This window comes from Gobius niger (assembly GCF_951799975.1).
Source record: "Gobius niger genome assembly, chromosome: 19".
NCBI lineage: Eukaryota > Metazoa > Chordata > Actinopteri > Gobiiformes > Gobiidae > Gobius > Gobius niger.
In genome coordinates this window covers 14,037,075-14,056,845 of record NC_136870.1, presented here as the reverse complement: position 1 = coordinate 14,056,845, position 19,771 = coordinate 14,037,075, and the positions used below count along the sequence as shown (strand labels likewise).

Genomic DNA, 19,771 nt, shown 5'->3' with positions numbered 1-19,771 from the left:
TTGATCAGATGTGGGTGTATGGACTTGGGCATTCGGTCAAAACACTGTATTTGTCGTTGGGCTGAGGTGCATCATGCTGGCTGCCAGGGTCCTGCTCATTGGCCTCAGTGTTTTAATTGTCAATGGGGAAAATAATGTAAGTGTCATATATTTTCTTTTAGTTTGTCAGTGTAAAAAATAATGCTTATGATAATATTTGTTTTCATTTTTTTGAATACAGGATACCTTATGTAAGCATCTTTCTCTGCTCATCATTAGTGTTTCTTTTTTCTTTTTTACCAATTTTAATTTCATTATTGTGCAGATATAACATACGATGATTATGAATATACCACAGAGACACCATACTTATGGGATTTTGGTGACTGGTTGTTTGATCTTCTAGACGATAACAGGCACAGTCCGGGTAAGTCGCAGACACTGAACAAACGAGGCTCGGCGTTAGAAATCACATATTATATGAGGAGTTGAAGATAATGAACACATTTAGCTGGTATGGCTTTAGAATTGATTTACAAAAATGTGTTTCATGCCAGTTTCTAGCCTGAGACTGTTCTGTCTACAGATGTGTGTGACCCAAACCCTTGCTTCAATGGTGGCTCGTGTCAAAGAAAGTCCGACACTGAGTTTGAATGCTTATGTAAAGAGCCATATGTTGGCAGAGGATGTCAGAAAGGTGCTGTTTTCAGAGTGACAATATTATTAAACAGCATGCAGTATATTGATTTGTATTTTTTCATTTCAGTGAGAAAGGTCTGTGAGAATGTGAAATGTGGCCATGGCTCCTGTTTGGTTGACATGACCAAACCTCCATATTACCGATGCAAGTGCAGGCCGCCGCACACTGGCCCAGACTGCATGTCCAGTGAGTAGCCAGTCTTTATCATTCATACCAGCAGTGGTTGTCTCGGGACCTAAAAGTGGGTCGTAGTGCCATTTTCAGTGGGTCATGGGCCTTTGCCACAACATGACTGTTGACATGTTGACAATTGTTTTGATAGATATCGTTCGACAGAGCTTATGGCCAATGCTCAAATTAGGGCTGATAATATGAAAAATAATAATAATAATTTAGAAAACAGTATTATTGCAATCTGTTAAACATTTCGACACAGCATTTTCACTTAAATCTAAGCAGAAATAATAATAATAATAATAAAATGAGGACCACAAGGGAAATCATGACTAAAACTGAAATTTTGCACATGTTTCCGTTGTCATAGATCTTTGTTTTATCTGTGTTAGCAAAAAACTGTGATAATATCAGTGAGATGGAACTGCGGTATATTGTGGCATCTTGTGATATATTACATTATCTAATATTGCAATAACAATAATTTGCTGCAAATATGTAATATGCTTTATGTGTTTTTATATGTTTCTCCGTGCTTGTTCTGTTATGGGCTCATGTCTGGTCTTACTAAGAACTTTATAGTTACCATGTGTTGTGTGTGATTCAGAGCCAAACAGTCCCTGTGATCCCAACCCCTGTCAGAACGGTGCCCGCTGTATCTTTGCTGGGACTAAACGCTTCTACTGCGCCTGCCCACTAGGATACACGGGGAAGTTCTGTGAAAGTGGTATGAGAAGCACCTTTGGCTTTTAAATGACTGTTTATGTGTTACTTGAAAGTCTTTGTGTGACAGTTCCAGGTGACTGTTATATTAGAAGTGGAGAGACCTACAGAGGCGTGGTCAGTGTCACTGTGGACGGCGAGGACTGTTTGGACTGGAATGACTACTTCATTGTGGCCCGAGTTGGAGATCCTTTCATGAGGTTTGCAGACTTCGATGGGCTGGAATACAACAACCACTGCAGGTATATAGTAATAACATCATTTAACTACAGCTACATGCCTCTTCATAACATAAAACATTGTGGTTCATGAAAAAAAATATGTGTTTAGAAATCCAGACGGAGATACAAGGCCGTGGTGTTATATCAAAAAAAGAGGGAAACTCGAGTACAATTACTGCAAAGTGATGAAGTGCCCTGAGGGTAAGAGCAAACAGAATGTGAGATTTTATAATGTACAGAGACACCATTGTTATGTCTGTAGTATAGTTATAAGAGTGAGTACATTGAAGCATCTTTTTTCCATTAAGGCAACCCTAAAAATGTAAGACCAGCACGAAGATTATGGATTTCAATCAGAACTGTTTCTAATTATGATCGTGTTCCTTTTTTCAGCTGTTGCCACTCCAGCCCCCACTGTGCCCCCCAATCGCGGCTCCTCCTTTTCTCAATGTGGTATTGGCAAAGCTAAGAGGGCCTCGAGGATCTACGGAGGCACCAAGGCGTTCCCTGGATCCAACCCCTGGCAGGCCTCTGTGCAGAGCAGGGACAGAGGGTCGTACCTGCCTTTCGGTCACGTCTGTGGAGGGATACTCATCTCATCCTGCTGGGTCCTCACCGCGGGCCACTGCATGTATGTTACACTCGACATCAACAAATGTGCCATAATAGGTGTAAACAGTTCATTTTACTCAAGTACTCTATATTTACTTCAGAAACTATATGATAGAATTGCACTGTTATAACACAGTCATTTTTTGTAGTTTATTAACGCAGTAAAACAGTGTCTACTAAAGCATAAGTCAGTCTTTTATTTTCACCAATTACTTTTCTACTGACATGTAATTTAATTTTGTTTATTGGACAAATAATGTTTAAATATTTAAATTACTCTACCTGTCTATCAAGCCCATCCTAACCCATTGAGCAGCTCTGCGAAACTGCTTCTAAGAGGCTTGTGTTTTACAGAGCGCAAGGTAAACAATATCAGGTGGTATTGGGAGGAATCAACATCCTTAAACAGGAGGACATGGATCAGGCTATCCTAGTGACTGACGTCTATGTTCACCAGGACTTCAGAGAAACTCCTGTCTCGGTGCATAATGACATTGGTAAGTTAGTAATGACACACAGGCCTTTTGGGTTCTTTGCTAAATATTCATTGTTAGCTGTGAGAGAGATTTTCTGAGAGGAAAGCCAAAACCAAAATATAATGTATGTCATATGGGTAGAGTTGGTTGCGTAGTGAATCCTCTCAGTGCACAGAGTAAGAGAGCAACTGGGGCTACACTATACAGCTTTGAGAAAGGCCAAAATGACATTATCAACATTATATTAAATAATTCCTAATTCCAGCTCATTTTACCGTTGTAGCTCTTCTTAAGCTCCAAGAGACGGACAGCCCTTACTGTGCAAAGGAAACCCCATTTGTGAGGATTGCATGTCTCCCAGACGAGGCATTTCCTTCTGGAAAAGAGTGTGTCATTTCTGGATGGGGAGCTACTGAAACACGTATTAACTATTCATTCAGAACATACTATTAACATAGTTGAAGTCCTAATTTCTCTTTGTAACCTTGCTCCTCAGAGAGTTACAGCAGCCAGCTGATGAACACAAATGTTTTCCTAATCTCCCAAGAGAAATGCAAAGCCCCTCACATCTATGGAAGTATTCTGGACGACAGCATGTTTTGTGCCGGGGTCCTACAGGGCGGCATAGACGCCTGCCAGGTTTGCAAATTGGCTTAACTTAGGCCTGAATGTCCACTTTACTCGATGTTGATGTATAAATATGCATGTGCAGGGTGACTCCGGTGGCCCGTTGGTGTGCGAGAAGGACGGCACTCACTACATCACTGGAGTGGTGAGCTGGGGCGACGGCTGCGGGAGGGAGAACAAGCCTGGAGTCTATGCAAATGTGCTCAAGTTTAAAGAATGGATCATAAGCAAGATGAATTAAGCTTTCACTTGACCTGGAATCATTGTTCATATGGATAGAATGAAATATTTACACTGGAGGTATGAGTATGATCATTGGGTAGTATTAAAATTTCAATAGATTCTGTACAATTACAACAGATAACACCTCCAGCCACAAGGGCTCAACTGGCATCGCATTTACCTCAGACTAATACAGCTTCAACTCAATTTGCTTTGGAAAAAAAACATTTTATTATCAATGAAACCAAGCATTTACTCCCAGCTCAGCTTTGAGTTACACGGGATATTGTTACAAACATACACGACTGAACCTGCCAGACAAAATAAAGTCTTCAAAGTGCATAATTCTCACCATTTTGTCTGCCTTTCTTCAACAGTCATCGTAAACACGAGTTAAAAACATTTACGACAACCTGGTGCAGCTGCCTGAGTTCCAAACAAATGCAACATTATTTGACCTTCCTTTTTTAAAGTTTATTGAACCGGGCCACGTGTAATCTTTCTCCAACCTTTTTTTTCTTGTCCTCTATTTTGTTCATGCATACAACCTTCAGTTAATAATTATCTCTCTCCACTTCAATCTCAGCTAACATGCCTGTATCCCTCAAAAACAATGAAGTACACGAAAACACCTTCACATCTATAGAACCAGCTGCACAATTCACCTGCTTCTTATTAGTATGTCAACATTCAATTAAACAAAGCAGATATTAAAAAAACAACTTAGAAATATAGTTCTAAAATGGCTTGAATTATTCCAAAAACAATATGTAGTAATCTTATACAAATATATGACCACCTGACATGCATCTATCAGAGAGTGGTTCATCCACTGTTCTTTTAAACCCATTCTGATACTGACCACTGTCGACCAACCCCACGCGTCTGCCATTTAAATATTTTCCCTTCACCTGATAGTTGTCATAATGTTTCGGCTTATGCTTCCTCTATTGCTCCTTTGCTGGACATAGACTTGACAGTATTGTGTATGGCTGCTGTTGAGGAGGACGAGGTGCTTGTGGATTTCTTCTCCATGGACTTGAATGAGGAAGTGGTGGTGGTTCGTTTCTGGACAGTCTGGGTCTTCTTGCGCTTCACGTGTAGCACCTCCATGGCGTCCATGTTGACTCCCTGTTGGATCTCCTCACTGGTCTCCACCTGCTCTGACGTCTGCTGCTGGTTCTGCTGGTCCTCCATCTGCTGCTGGTACTGCATCTAGATGAATTGAGAAAGACATTTGTCAAACCTTTCAATTTGTTTTTATGTTTTCAATCATTGCCACATCCTCCCCTCCCTTTAAAGACAGGAGTGCCACAAGGTTCCAACCTGGGTCCTCTGCTCTTCTCTCTCAACATAAATGACATTCCCTCCGTTTGTTCCAGTGTCACCATTCAAATGTATGTGGACGACACAGTTATTTACACGCAAGACAAAAATCCAACCCAAGTGGCAGATAAACTCTCTGTCTCTCAGTCTTTGGTCCAAGTTACAGACCTGATTAAAACTCAATATCAATAAAACTGTCTTAATGTTCTTCAGAAGGTCCAACATGAACAATTGAGTTGAAGGTCTCACTTTACTTAATATCAGAATGCACAGGCCAGAGCACTAACAATTAGACTTGTCAGCAAAACCTTTGACTCTAAGCTACGGCCACTCCCATTGTAAACATGTTCATACAGCTAATTGTCCTAGTTTTGTGTAGACTCACCATCATCATGTGCTGGTACTTAGCGATGGCCTCGTCAGTGCTAACCCCCTCTGTGAGACCCAGCTCTGCAGCTCTCCGGGCGAGTTCAGCCTTGTGTGATCCAGGAGGGGTCCAGCCCGCACCTCGCATCCAGTTCAGGTCCGACTTGTAGTTACGCTGTCACAAGGACGACAACATTATTTTATTGTATACATATATTATCATACAAATTAACCGCCACAGAAAATACATGGACCTCCAAGAACCATGATAAGATGACTTAAAGATGGACTGTTACTAACCCAAGCCCTAGATGTTAACAGAAAAGTATGTAATTAAAGCAGAACTAAGTATCTCATGCCCCTAGAGGCCATAAGCGCCACACGCATGTTGTGTTTTTTTACTCATTAATTGTCCGTGAGAGTAAATACTAGAAAAGACAATGGGAGAGAGGGATATTGTACATCCAATTTCACAATGAAGATATTTTTTTTTACTCAAACTTGGCTGTAAATATTCTTTAAGTGGCGCTAGCCCACAGTTAGCTTTGCCCGTTAGCCTGTTAGCTTCTTCTTCGTGATTCTATTAGTGTGTATTGCGCCACTGACCCGGAGCAGGGTAGGTTGCAAGGGTGGTTTTCTGGCCAGAGACAACAGGGGGAGATGATCAAAACCCCCATTTATTAAGATTTGTTATGGTAAACAAGTTACTTGGTACTGCTTTAAAAAGAGAAACATGAGTTTATAAAAAGGACTTAACGTAACCAAGGAAGGACTAAACCAGACAAGATCATTTCTAAATCAGGTTTAACACAATACAACACATAGCAGAACTGAATATTTGTAATAAATCCCTACTCACGTCACTCTGGAGTTTGTAGGCCTCCTTGGCGTGTTTGACGTTGAGTTGTTCGGGGTCACAGGTGTAGTCGTGCAGTTTCTGGCGGTACACCACGTCACTGGCCTGGGCCTGGCTCTTCTTGGCCAGCAGGAACTCGGGTTGGTTGGCGTGCATCTTGTACTGGGAGTGCCCCTCTTTGGACTGCCGCGTGTACTCCAGGTTGCTCTGCAGTTTACTGGCCGCCAGGGAGTGCACCATTTTAGTGTCGTCCTCAACACAGCGCAGCCCGATCTGCTGACCCTTCTCCTTCAGATGGGACTCTTTGTAACTCAACTGCAACACATCATTCACATGTGGTTTTATTTTATTTTACCCCTTATAATAGTACACTTTTGCTATTGATCCTGTTAAACTATTTTCTTGCTGGGTAAAAAAACTTACATCACTGGCTATTTTACGAGAGGCCTTGGCAGTTTGGAAGGGAATAGCGTCCAGCCTCAAGTCGTGGCCTGATGTTTTCACCTGTTCCCCTTGCGCTTTATAGACTTTCTGTAAAATAGGAAAGAGCACAAAACAGTCAACAAACAATCAATCCTCCTTTCAATGTATCCAGCATGTTTCATATTGTATTTCAGCACAATTCTTACATCACTAATCTGCTGCGCGTTCAGTTTGGCTCTCACAAAATCTGGGTCATCATGATGCAAGGTGTACTTATGCATGTCATCGTTCTTCCCAGACTTGTACAGCCTCTGTGTGTGCAGAAAGGTCATCGTTTTCATAATACAGTCCAGGAAGACGTGCAGTGACAGTATTTTCAAGAGGCTCTAATAGGGGCATGGATTGTACCTCACTGCACTGCTGGTAGCTGGTCTTCGCGTGGATGATGTCAGGAGAGTCTGCAACTTGAGTGAACTTGAGACGGTCAGGGAGCTGTCGATATTTCTTCTGCAGACACGAAAATCAAATACACACTTAAAACTTTTATTTTGTGTAATTTAACCTCATAACCAACACCCGAACTGAGCACATTTTCTCCAGTTTGGCTTTACCCAAATATAAAATCTTTCTGAAAAAAAAAAGTGTCAAAACAAAAACAAAAAAGTGATGAATAAGTGAAAACAATGTGATGAAAACACAACAAAAAAAGGGGCAATAACATGACAAAAAAGTGATAAAAATGTGACAAAAACACAACAGAAAAGTGATGACAATACGGTGTGAAAAAATATCCATTTAAGTCAATTTTGTAGATCTTAGCTTTCAAATGAGGCATTACACTGGTCTATAGGCTCAGGCTGTAAGATCTCCAATCAAGAAGCTTTTGAGTTTGAGTAAAGCTGAACTGGAGAAAATGCATTTGGTTTAAGGGAGGGGGAGGGGTTGAAAGGTTAAATGTGAATGAACAGTAAAAGGCATCCTGTTTAGGGTATAAGAAGCGATTTGAGTAGATATTCCAATGTATAAAGAAGTTGTACTTACGTCACTCATGAGCTCTCCCGCCCTTTTGGCCGACTCCATCTGAGGTGCACCAACGCCATCCCAGGCCACTCCTTTCATATAGTTCAGATCCGACTTGTACAATTTCTAAATAAAACAAACCAATTCAAGTAAACAACTTTACATACAGTCCAATGCTGGGCTACCGCACTCACCTCACTCTGAAGATCGTAAGCCTTTTTGGCCCATTTGACCTTCATGTCGTCGGGCAGCACAGTGTACTCGTGCAGCTTCTTCCTGTAGTCCTGATCGCTGGCCAGGGCCTGGGCGTTTTTGGCGGCCACGATGTTGATCATGTCTTGGGTGAGGTGGTACTGCCCGCTGGTTGTCAGAGCATCTCTTCGATACTCCTGATCACTGGCCAGGCGCCCGGCTTGGAGGCAGTGCAGAACATTCTGGTCGTCCAGCGCGCTCTTGACACCGATGTGCTTCCCCTTCTCCAGGAGGTGGTTGTGCCTGTATTGGTACTGCAGAAGATATTTGGATTATTATAAATTACGAATTAGCAGAGATAGCTATGGCAATACAGTACATAATTGGTGTTATTTGAAGAAAAACACATATTTTTTCGTAGATGCTCTTACTCATTAGCATAAAATCTTTGCTTTTCAGTACATACATCACTAGCGATGCCAGTAGAGCTCTTGGCAGCCTGGAATGGGATGTCCTGCATGGTCAGCTTGTAGCCTTGAGCCCTCAACGTGTGCCATGAATCTTTGTACTTAATCTGAAGGTGAACAAATACAAAAATACAAGTTACGCAATGTACAAAACCATAATAGCCTTTACTGTACACAAATGTGGCTATATCGAAGATGCATTACATCACTGAGGTTGGCTGCGTTGATCTTGGCCTGTGTGAGCTCAGGCCTCTCTGTTGTAATGGTGTAATTGTGCTGGTCGCTGATACCTTTCTCTTTATACAAACGCTGAAATAGCAAAAGAAACACAGTGTGTGACAGCAACTGACCTACTTTAATAAACCAAGAGGATCACACGTAGTAACTCACCTCATTTGTAATTTGTCCACTCATTTTAGCATGGACAATATCTGGGGAGTCAGTGACGGATGTATGTCTAAAGTTGTATGGTTGTTGGCGATACTTTTTCTGTTATAAAATAGAAAAAGTATTATTGAAGTAAATTTCCAAAGATCTAATAACTTTAATGTAAAAAAAAGTAAAGCTCTTCTTACATCACTGATGAGTTCAGTAGCTTTCTTGACTCCTTCAATCTGCAAAGCGCCAGTTGCAATCCATGCTGCACCTCGCAAGTAGTTCAGATCTGCGCGGTACACTTTCTGTACAAATACATTTCCAAAGCTATTTCATAAAACATGTATAACTTAACTATCTGAATTGCTCTGAAGTGTTGCTTCTTACATCGCTCTGCAGGGCATATGCTTTCTTGGCAGTCTGCAGCTTCATGTCGTCGGGCAGAGTGGTGTACTGGTGCAGCATGAGCCTGTAGTCCTGGTCACTCACTAAAGACTGTGCCTTTTTGGCATGAGACACTTCCAGCATGTCCATGGGCAGGTGGAACTTGGACAGGACCTTCACAGAGTCCTGCTTGTACTTGATCTAAGGCCAAAAATGGACAAGAAAAGATAGTTGCAAGTTCTGTGTTCATGCTTTTATTAAGTCTCTGCTTTGCTCTCTCTACTAGCAAGTGCGGTTGTAAAACTCAAAAAACAGAATCTGTATATATTCTTTGTTATAAAAAGAATACTCACATCACTATGAAGCTTAGTGGCATTAACCGAGTGAGCAATGCTGATGTCATCCTGCAGGGCTTTCAGTCCAATCATCTTCCCTTTAGTTTTCTCAAATTCTTCTTTGTACTTTTGCTAAAATTATAACATCAAAAGTGATTGGCTGCACACATTAACTAAACATAGTCCAGATTGTCAGTCACAAGGTACAAGAGCTGAGATACGTAGTGAAATGCAGCTATATATAAAACACTACAACAAAGCATGTGAGCTTACGTCACTGAGGATCTCTCCAGATGCTTTGGCTGACTGGAAAGAAATGGCATCCAAACTCAACTTGTAGCCTCCGTCACGTGACTTAGTCCAAGAATCTTTATACCGGCTCTACACAGGAGTAAAAGCAAGTTGTTTTTAATGCATTTGAAAGAGCAACAGCTTGTTGTGTGTGCTTGGTATTATAGTTTTACTTCGCTGATGTTCGCAGCATTGATTTTGGCCTGCATCAACTCGGGCAAATCTCCACTCAGAGTGTACTTATGCTTCCCGTCATCAGCCTTCTCCCTGTATAACCTCTGTACAGACAAAGCAGTATAGTTTTCAAAACCCACAACTTATTTTCTCTTACGTCACATATACATGAATTCAAAATACTCACATCTAATGCAAGTTTGTTGCTGAGTTTAGCCTGCACCATCTCCGGAGTATTCTCTACGCTGGTGAACTTCAGGTTGCTGACATTCTGACGATACTTTTTCTGTAATAGAAAGACAGACACAGACATGAATGCAATAGATACAACAAGCCATTCTATGAAAAAGCCACTAGAGGGCACTGCGACACAATTGACATTTACATATCAATGGCAAAGCAGCATCAGTGATACAAGACACTGAAGTAACAGCAGATGAACCAAGTATTAATAGAGAGCACAATGAATCATCATATAACCGTAATAAATCTATGTTATGAGCAGTTGGTGCTGTAGTCTGGCACATTGTCCATGAGCAATAATCACTAAATTCTCTTTATATCCATAGAATTCTGCTAAAGAACTATTAATCAACCTCGGGATACATCATACAGGAATAAACTTGAAATTTTAAAAAGTACACCTAAAAATAGAATAGTAATACAATATTGCTGAAGAGAAAAGCCACTAATTGACGACAAAGGATGATCGAAATTCTCTCATTAGCAAGGGAAGGATGCAAGATACGTGCCAGCTGTGTTTCAATAAGAATTTGCTGCTTGTTACTGTTGCTCGGTATAGAGACCGTACTTGACCTAGTTTTTATGAACACACAAGTCCAGTGAGTGTTTAAATATATCTGACCCGCGTTGTAAACCCACATGTGTGCCTTCCTGTCACACGTTATGCAATGCTTATTTATTATGACAGCTTGGTTACAAAAGAAAAGGGAAAATGTCCAGAAATATTCAGGTCTTAGATTTAAATAAATGATGTTCTGAAAGTTGTAATGATCCTTCTGCTGTTATAGCCATGCATTCTGGGTCATCTTCCTTGAGCATACCTCGCTAACGAGCTCCCCGGCTTTCTTTGCTTGCTGGACGTCCAGGGACTTTGAGGCCTCCCATCCGACACCCTTCATCCAGTTTAGATCAGACCTGTACTGTTTCTATAGACAAAACCACACAAACGTCATCACTTACTTTTCAGTCATGTAAAATGTTAATATTTGACAAATGAACAGCAGTTACTGACATCGCTGTGAAGGCCGTAGACCCTCTTTGCCCATGCAACATTCATATCCGTGGGTAAAGTAGTGTACTCGTGGAGGATGGTCCGGTAGTTGGTGTCTTTGGCCAAGTCTTGTGCCTTCTGGGCATGGCTGATGTTCATCATATCCAAAGACACACTGGAAATAAAAATAATAATAATGAAATAACAAAGTAAACTGGATTTCGACATACACTAAGAACTTCCCTTTTGAGAACAGATTTTTAAAACATTTCTTTGCATTAAATACTGCATAGCCTTTGAAATACTACATGTGCGAGTGTGTGAGAAAGTGGGAAGCCTCACCTGAAGTTGGCCTTGGAGTCTTCATATTTCTGTTTGTAGAAGCGGTCACTCTGGAGCTTCGTGGCTTGTGTCGAGTGAGCCAACTGAGAGTCGCCACTCTTAATCCCAATCACTTTGCCTTTGTCTTTCTCATACTGTTGCTTGTATTTCACCTATGGGTGCAAACAGCAACACATTACATTAGGTGCGCAATTCAAGCCATTTCATGACCATGTTTTTTCAGTAGCTCACATCACTGGCCAGGTCTCTCTTGGCTTTAGCCGTGAGGATCGACAGCGAGTCCAGGCGCATCTCAAACCCTTTGTCCCTCTCCTTTTCCCAGTTGCTCTTGTACGCTTTCTGCAACATGAAAATGTATGTAAGAAATGTTAATAGAGTAAATGTTTGATTACAACTAAAACTATATAAATAAAAACAGCTTTCTTATATTTCACATGCAAATTATGTAGTGAATTAAGCAGTAAGAGCAGAGAAAATACCTACAATTTGTTGTTGTTTAGATCAATATCAATATTGCACAAACACTGACGTTATATTCTTAAAGGGGTATTTCAGGATGTTTGACATAGGGCCTCATTTCCTAGTTATCCAGAGTGTTGTTGATTTCTGGACATTTTTTTCTTTGTTTTATTCAAGCAGTCCTTATATTTGAAGAGTTTAGTGGTGCTAGGCTAATGCTAGGCTAGCGCATGTCTATGGTAACTAGTAGCCTGCATTAAAAACCTCTTCAAAATCATCGGGTCGTCCTCCAAATGTTGCCATATCTGATTTGTAGAAAGCTCCTTTGTGAATTCCACGTGTAGTAATGCCGGCTGCAGGTAAACAAACTACTGAAGATCCGGTAACCTAGCAGACCACTCCATCACTGCGTAACTCACAACCAGGACGCGGATCCTGCTCAAATATAAGGTCTTTTAAATGCAAAATGGTTATATTTATAAAATGATTAAGTCAACACAGACATTTAAATCAGTAGTCTGGTGTTATAAGTGATTTGCCTCAGGTGCACTGTGATTGGGTGACTGTGTTTAATGCAGGCTACTAGATACCATAGACATGCACTAGCCTAGCATTAGCCTAGCACCACTAAACTCTTCAAATATAAGGACTGCATTAATTAAAAAACTAAAAAAATATGTATATATATCTCCAGAAATCAAGCCCCATGTCAAAAATCCTGAAAAATCTCTTTAATGATGTCATTTTTGTTTTTTTCTGCTATAGTTCACTTACATCACTCAGGAGCTCAGCGTTGGCTTTGGCTTGTTTGAAAAGAGGTTCATCTTTGGTCATGGTGTACTGGTGAATAATGTTCTCTGTGTCTGCTTTGTATGCCAGCTGAAATATGATACAGGTACGATTCATTCGCTTTGGCAGGGCAGTGTATCAATGCTATACACAGCTTCAGAACTTACATCACTCTGCAGCTCCTGGCTCTTCTTTGCATGTTTAAAGTTGAGATCGTCTGCCACCTGAGTGAACCGAATGCTGTCTGCCTTCTGACGATACTTTGTCTGGTAAATGAAAAGTACCATTGTAGAAAAGTACATACTATTATAATTATATGTGTTGGTTGAAGTGTTAGTTCTACTCACATCACTCAGCAGCTCTCCAGCCTTTTTAGCCTGTTCCATGTTGAGACATCCCTCAGCCTCCCATCCCACACCTTTCATCCAGTTTAAGTCTGAGCGGTACCGGTTCTACAGATCAAGAATGTTTAAATGTAACCATTAACATTTGATTTAATTTGAATATAATTTAACAACTATATTTTCTCACATCACTTTGTAGAGCATAAGCCTTCTTGGCCTGCTGGACTGTGATGTCATCAGGCATCACAGTGTAGTCATGCAGTTTCTTGCGGTACTCCAAGTCACTGGCGAGAGCTTGAGCCTTTTTGGCGTGGCTCAAATTAATCATGTCTTTCGAACAAGTGTATTGAGACTGGCTCTCCTTGGATCCCTTCTTATAAGCAATCTGCAATAAAAAAAAAGGTTTCTTATAATTGTAATCTAACTAAACATACTGTAAAGGAGTACAATCTGTGTGAACGTACGTCACTGGACATCTTGCCGACTTGGAGGGAGTGGAGAGTCTTCGAGTCACTAACGTGGACTCCCACTGCTCTCTCCTCTTTGTTTTTCATATAGGATTCCCTGTATTTGATCTAAAACACAAGCCTCTTTAGTCGATTACATGTGTCTGTTATTACGTTTCATGAAATTCCTTGGGTTTCTCCAGTCTAATGTGGAGTGTGTGTGTTTTGCTCACATCACTGGCGAGGTCCCTGGAGGCTTTGGCTGCTCTCACAGACAGGTCATTCAAACCGGTCTCACAAGCCTTTGACTTGGTCTTCTCCCACTCCTCTTTATATTTGATCTAAATTCAGATTGATTTCGATGAATTACAAACATACCTTTTATGAATTAGTAGTCTTCTGTATAAGATGAGGAGGATGCTTGTTAAATGTGAGATTAAATGATTGACTTACACCACTGCACAGCTCAGCGTTAGCTTTCGCGTTTTTGATCTGAGGCAGGTCCTGGGACAGTGTGTACAGATGCTTGGTCTTTTCATAGTCGGCTTTGTAATTCAGCTAAAAGTCACGCGGTGATGTAAATACGGTGCTCATTAATGCTTAGATTCATACAATAAAGGTTATCCAGACTCACATTGCTGGTGAGTTGGGCGTTCTTTTTGGCAAGGATAATCTCAGGAGTCTCGACGACCGGTTTGAACTTCACCTGGTCAATATGCTGTCTATAGTTTTTCTGCAGACACAAAACAAAAGAGTTATTTAAATGTGGTGGGAACAAAACAAAACATTATAATCAAACTCACATCTTTAAGAGGCTCCAACTTCTTCTGACACTGGTATCCTGGTGTTAGAGTAGCTTGATAGTTGTACTCTTGTTCAGACCCTTGTTTGTAAACAATCTGAAACGGACATCGAAATAGTGCCGTTGCCACAAAATTGGCTAAATATGATTATAAGAATGTTAAACACTTACGTCACTTGCCAGCTTCCCAGCTTTGAGGGCGTGCATCGTGTTTTTGTCAATTACGGCTCCCTCATAGTGACCCTTCAAATCCGTATACTTTTCTCTATACTTGTTCTAGCAAACACAATTTATATGTCATCTTCAAATAAGAGGTTTGTTTTGTATACTTAACAATATCAGCCATACAACTAGCTTACATCACTGGTGAACTTGGCGACCTTTGCAGCATTTTGGAATTGTGGCGTCTCACAGAAATTAATACTATGACCTTTTGTGTTCTCCAAATCCTTTTTATACTCCACCTAAGAACAAACAAAAACATGACTAGTGTCTTTTTTCATTGCCTCCCATGTTTGGCGTTGAAGCAGTAGGTGTGGCTGGACATTTATTAGCAGTATAGTAAATGAAGGAATGCACCCAAAGTCGTTAAAGCATAAATTTACAGTTTTGACACTCAAAAGAAAACATTTTTTCTCATACGTTACAAGCAGCACACCCAATGGGAATCCAATACCATTTACTGTACAAAATAGACAGACTAAGATTAGTTTGAGGGGATGTTCTGTGGCCTTGGATATGAGCCTCTGCATCATGGGAAAGACATCTCAAAGATTCCAAAAATGCCCTCGCACAGTGACAAGGTATGGAGGATTTCCAACACGAGTGAGTCTGAAGGCTATACCTATGTGTAAACCGTATAAGCATGTTGCATTTGTCAGTGCCAGCCACTCATGTGTCGCTGACAAGCCGTACCTCACTGACGAGTTTGCTGATTTTCCGCGCGTTCTTCAGGGAAAGGTTGTCCTCGGAGGTCAGGCTGTGGAAGTGGGACGTGCCCTTCATCTTGCTCTTGTCTTTCCTGTATTTCAACTGTGAAGGGATAAGACTTGAATTATGGAAATAGAAAACCGAGCATCCACATCTTCAGGATCACGAGATTAGAGGCACACTCATAATACATACAAATGATCTCATTTAGGCCAGGTGGATGGGATGAAGAATGGCAGTGCATTGTTGTGTACCATTTATTCTGACCTTTGTTGACAAGTCTAGGTGATGTATGGAAGCTGAGGATTTAACACTCAAGTGCTTTTTTAGGAGTTAGACAGTATACAATGCCAATGGGGCCAGAGAAAATGTGAGATGAAAAATAAAATACATATAATCAGCTGTCAAGGTTTAAATCTGTCTATTAAAATGAATATGTTTCAACAGTGAAGGCCCGGGAGAATACAGATGAAAAACAGAACGAGCCCACTCTGAGAGCCTAAAGCTTGCCTGCTCAAAAATCAAAACCACAATGTCCTTATAAAAAGTCTGTGTGTAAACCACTCTTCCACCACACATTTCAATGAATATATTCATACTCACATCACTAGCATTTTCCTGGGCCTTTTTAGCAAGATGGTAACCAGGGGTGATCATGGCAGGAAAACTGCCTTTGCCTCTGTGCTGTTCATACTCTTCAGTATATGCTATCTACAACAGACATTAGTGTTCATAATGTTAAAGACTATAGGAGATCAGACTTATGTCATTAGATAAATAATTACCTGACTGTAGTTCTCTGCATTTTCTTTGGCTTGTGCTGCCTCAGCTGCTCCAGCTTCAGTACTGGCTTTACCCTTCATCTGCTGGTCGTAAACTTGCCGATATTTTATCTAAGACAAAGACAACTGTGAGGCCAAACTACAGTTTGACAAATAGGTACAGTATATGTATGTGTTTATATAGATTTACATCGCTGGCCTGTTCCATGGCTTTCTTTGACATCTGGTATCCAGGTGTGAGATGGGCTGGGAAGCTGCCTTTGCCTCTTTGCTGTTCATATTCCTCTGTGTAAACATACTAGAAAAATGTGTGATGTTATTCATGTGATTTTCTTTGTTTGTTTCCTCTTTTAATTAAAATACTTACATCACTGGCGATTTGTCCCTGTTTTTTGGCCAGAAGCACCTCAGGAGGATCCACAAATGTTGTATACTTTGAAACTCTTTCCTCATGTCCTTTCTTATACTCCAACTACAGAGACAAACCCATAATGTAATTAATTTGTAAATAAAAAATTGTAAAAAATTAATTGTACCACGTACATTACTGGCCAATGTGTTAGCTTTCTTAGCAGCTTGATATCCTGGTGTGATCAATGCAGGGAAGCTCCCTTTTCCTTTTGACTGCTCATATTCTTCTGTGTACTTGACCTTTCCGCAACATAAAACAAAAATAAAACATCACCCTGTCACATCACTCGACCTACACGTCACACATGAGCTAATGGCTTACATCGCTGATGTTGTTCTGGGCCTGAGACATAGTGATGATCTGCTGATTCGTCACCATCCCAGAGTACCACGACTGCTGCTGCTGAGAGAACTCAGATTTCGACTGAAAGGCCTGTTCAGGGGATCACACAAATGCCTGTTTGAGACGGCTGGTTTATGTTTTGGTCATTTTGTGGGTATGGTATATTATCTCAATCGAGTTGTTTATCAGAAAGTAATAGGGTGAAGACTGATTCTTTTCCTGAGGCCAGTTGCTCTACCAGGAGCTCACCTGGCTGGCCATTTGATTGGCTAGTCGAGCCCTCTCCAACTCCATGGACCTCATGTCACAGTGGAAAGTGGACATAAAGCGCTCACCATCTTCCCGATACTTCAGCTACAAGTGCACATAGATGAAAGCATTAAGCCAAGGCAGCACACACGTCAGCACATGCGCACACTCCCTACTTCTGAATAGCAACGCTGCTAAGTCGGTATGTGATAATTGAAGAGTAACTTTGCACTTCTACTTTGATACTCAAGTGACCTCCACAGTGCCAAAATCTTTATTTTGTCTTCTTTGACCTCACTGACCATCACTGCTTAATCATTCTGAGATAATAATAGTGTCACAATATAAATAACTGCATGTTCTGGTTGGGATAAATAAGGCCCTGCCAATAAACCAGGAGACATTTCTAGAATATTGCTGGCAATGATGGTAAAATAATATGGTGTTAAATCATAAGTCAAAACATTATATGAATAAATGCATGCCTAGAAGGCAGATTATTTATTACAATGTCCTACAGAAACCAAAGACCCTCAAGACAAACTGGCAAAAAAAGCCCATTATATACAGTATATGCTTGACTGTAACTGGCTTGGGGATCACTCAGCACCAGTAAAGTAAACCTCAGATCAAGTGCCATAACGCAGAGCCTTTTATCTCCCCGGAGGCGTGTAGCTGCAGTAGCTGATGAGCTTGCTAGCCTACCCCTAATATAAGCACGAGAGCTTAGCTTGAACTCGCAGACACAGACATACTCAGACAGACACAGACAGGTGGTGCCGGCAGCGGAGAGGAAGGGATGTGGGGCTGTTTTTCCTGATGTATAATTTTAGCCCCCCCTGAAGCGTAAGGGGGACTAAGTCAGAGGAGGGGAGTCTTTCTGGAGCTCTGTCACAAATACAGAAATAACCCTATAGCCACACTCTTCATTCCTCACCGCTGCTGTCACTATAGACTCACAGGGTCCACATGCGGAGGTCCATGACTCCCCCATGTAAAGTGGCAAAGAGATCTGTTCGCTCTTAACAAGCTATGACGTTTTATTCGTGAGCCTGAATGGTTAACTATTGTTTTCAAGTATTTTTCGGGAAAATTAGTTTCAGTGGAAGTATTTGTACTCAACTACTATTCCTATGTTATTATGTTGATGTCTAGGGGTTAGGGGTTAACTATAGCCTAGTTTTGTCCCTCAGTACGCAATCTTTTTCATATTTTGAATAGCTTAATAGCAGTAAAGTATGCAATCAGTGACAGGGTTGGTCACTTTGGTCATCCAGTCGACAATCCGACCTGACTCACATCAAGGCCCAAATATCCAGACACAAGTTGCGACCGTTGCATTTTTTTTTTCTTTTTTTGCCATGTCTCCCTCACCTCACTGCTCGCCATCGTTTGCTTCTTGGCGTTGATGTTGATTGGAGTTTCATAGACGCTGGTAAATGTGTTGTTCCTCGGATTATGTCTGTAAGAAAAGACGTTAATAAATGGTTGCAAATGGTAGAAAGGAACTTTAATTTGATATGACATGATCATATTATAAACTAATCAAGCTTACACTGAGCAGTATGGCCTCTTCTTGTGACTGACAAAGTTATTGGCCGTCAACACCATTTTACAAACATCACAGTGGAAACATGCTTTATGCCAGTTCTGCCAAAGAAGATAAAGCCTTATTAATAATACATTCAATTGCTGATGGTTTAATAACAGAATGTTCTTTTAACATTTCTAAAAATATTTAATGGGGCTGTTAAAGTGTACAGCAGCGTTACAGGGATAAATTAAACTGCTACAAATACGGGGCCCTGGAACTTCAGGTTAAATTACAACTCAATTTAGATGTCTTTATGTTTTGTAATGTGTTCTAGATTCAAAATAGTGAGTTTGTAAAGCCCATTACTATATTATTAGCAATGTCAGGATATTTTTTCCATCAAATTGTTATATTGTTGATCAAAGTAGAACTGCATATTTTACCTGGTCAATACAGTTGATCTTCTCAGCTGGGTATACCACAAACCCACACCTCGCACAGGACTGCATGGTGAACTCCCTTTCGTATCCCTCCAGAAAATATGTTTTTTAAAAATGGACAAAACAGGTCCAAAAAATATCAGCGTAAGAGACTTCCAAAACAAGACTTAATATGTAGAGCAGATCCGACTGGAAGTGGCGCTCAGACAGTGTGGCAAGAGAGTGTGACCCTGGTCGTGGTAAACTTAGCTGTGTGACGGTGCAGCGTTGGACCTGTCTTTTACTTTGACACATGTCCCATAATGGACCAGCCCCCAACCCTTCTATAGGTTAGCGAGGACCGGCTCAGTTCAGCTGTCTGACTAAGAGGGGACAGGTCAGAGGAGAGAAAAGAGAGTGACACCGAGACACTTAGTCTTGTCTGAATAAATAAAGATACTCATTCAGTCTATTTAAAGGTTGCATAGTGTTTTGTTCTGGCTTCTTGTTGTATGTCTGAACACCTCAGTGCTACTGTACGTCATTTCCTATTACATTTAATAATACAAATTTCCAGCCCTAATTTGTGAGAAAACAAAACATCTAGACTCATCAACCAAGACGAGAAAATGATTTTCAATGAAGGAAAGCACAACTTTGTTAACTATTAGTAACAGAACATTGAGGATAGAAATAGTCAAAACAAAATGTACCACCTCATAATATCAGAAGGCAGAAGCGTTT

General features: G+C 40.8%; 2 protein-coding genes across 2 annotated transcripts; one reads left to right on the top strand and one right to left on the bottom strand.

The window, feature by feature from the left end:
• Positions 1 to 73: 73 nt before the first annotated feature.
• On the top strand, positions 74 to 3,817 carry LOC306978339 (hyaluronan-binding protein 2-like; the record flags this gene model as incomplete). The annotated part of the gene is made up of 13 exons (XM_079576862.1): positions 74 to 136; positions 221 to 230; positions 305 to 406; positions 566 to 676; positions 746 to 865; positions 1,461 to 1,580; positions 1,647 to 1,818; positions 1,907 to 1,998; positions 2,191 to 2,428; positions 2,764 to 2,906; positions 3,169 to 3,306; positions 3,382 to 3,524; positions 3,598 to 3,817. 13 exons carry the CDS (start codon positions 74 to 76, stop codon positions 3,751 to 3,753), a joined length of 1,608 nt encoding a protein of 535 aa, XP_079432988.1. The 3' UTR covers positions 3,754 to 3,817.
• Positions 3,818 to 4,572: 755 nt separating this feature from the next.
• Positions 4,573 to 19,117, bottom strand: nrap (nebulin-related anchoring protein; the record flags this gene model as incomplete). Its single annotated transcript, XM_079576861.1, has 43 exons — positions 4,573 to 4,949; positions 5,446 to 5,601; positions 6,286 to 6,597; positions 6,706 to 6,813; positions 6,912 to 7,016; positions 7,114 to 7,212; positions 7,747 to 7,851; positions 7,920 to 8,231; positions 8,384 to 8,491; positions 8,589 to 8,693; positions 8,775 to 8,873; positions 8,960 to 9,064; positions 9,147 to 9,344; positions 9,497 to 9,610; positions 9,752 to 9,859; positions 9,943 to 10,047; positions 10,131 to 10,229; positions 11,008 to 11,112; positions 11,199 to 11,352; positions 11,520 to 11,671; positions 11,751 to 11,858; positions 12,753 to 12,857; positions 12,935 to 13,033; positions 13,115 to 13,219; positions 13,299 to 13,496; positions 13,576 to 13,686; positions 13,791 to 13,898; positions 14,011 to 14,115; positions 14,192 to 14,290; positions 14,361 to 14,456; positions 14,531 to 14,635; positions 14,719 to 14,823; positions 15,275 to 15,391; positions 15,893 to 16,000; positions 16,075 to 16,182; positions 16,262 to 16,369; positions 16,439 to 16,543; positions 16,615 to 16,722; positions 16,805 to 16,915; positions 17,075 to 17,179; positions 18,449 to 18,536; positions 18,630 to 18,724; positions 19,052 to 19,117. The coding sequence occupies 43 exons, from the start codon at positions 19,115 to 19,117 to the stop codon at positions 4,671 to 4,673; spliced, it is 5,391 nt and encodes a 1,796-aa protein (XP_079432987.1). The 3' UTR covers positions 4,573 to 4,670.
• Positions 19,118 to 19,771: the final 654 nt, after the last annotated feature.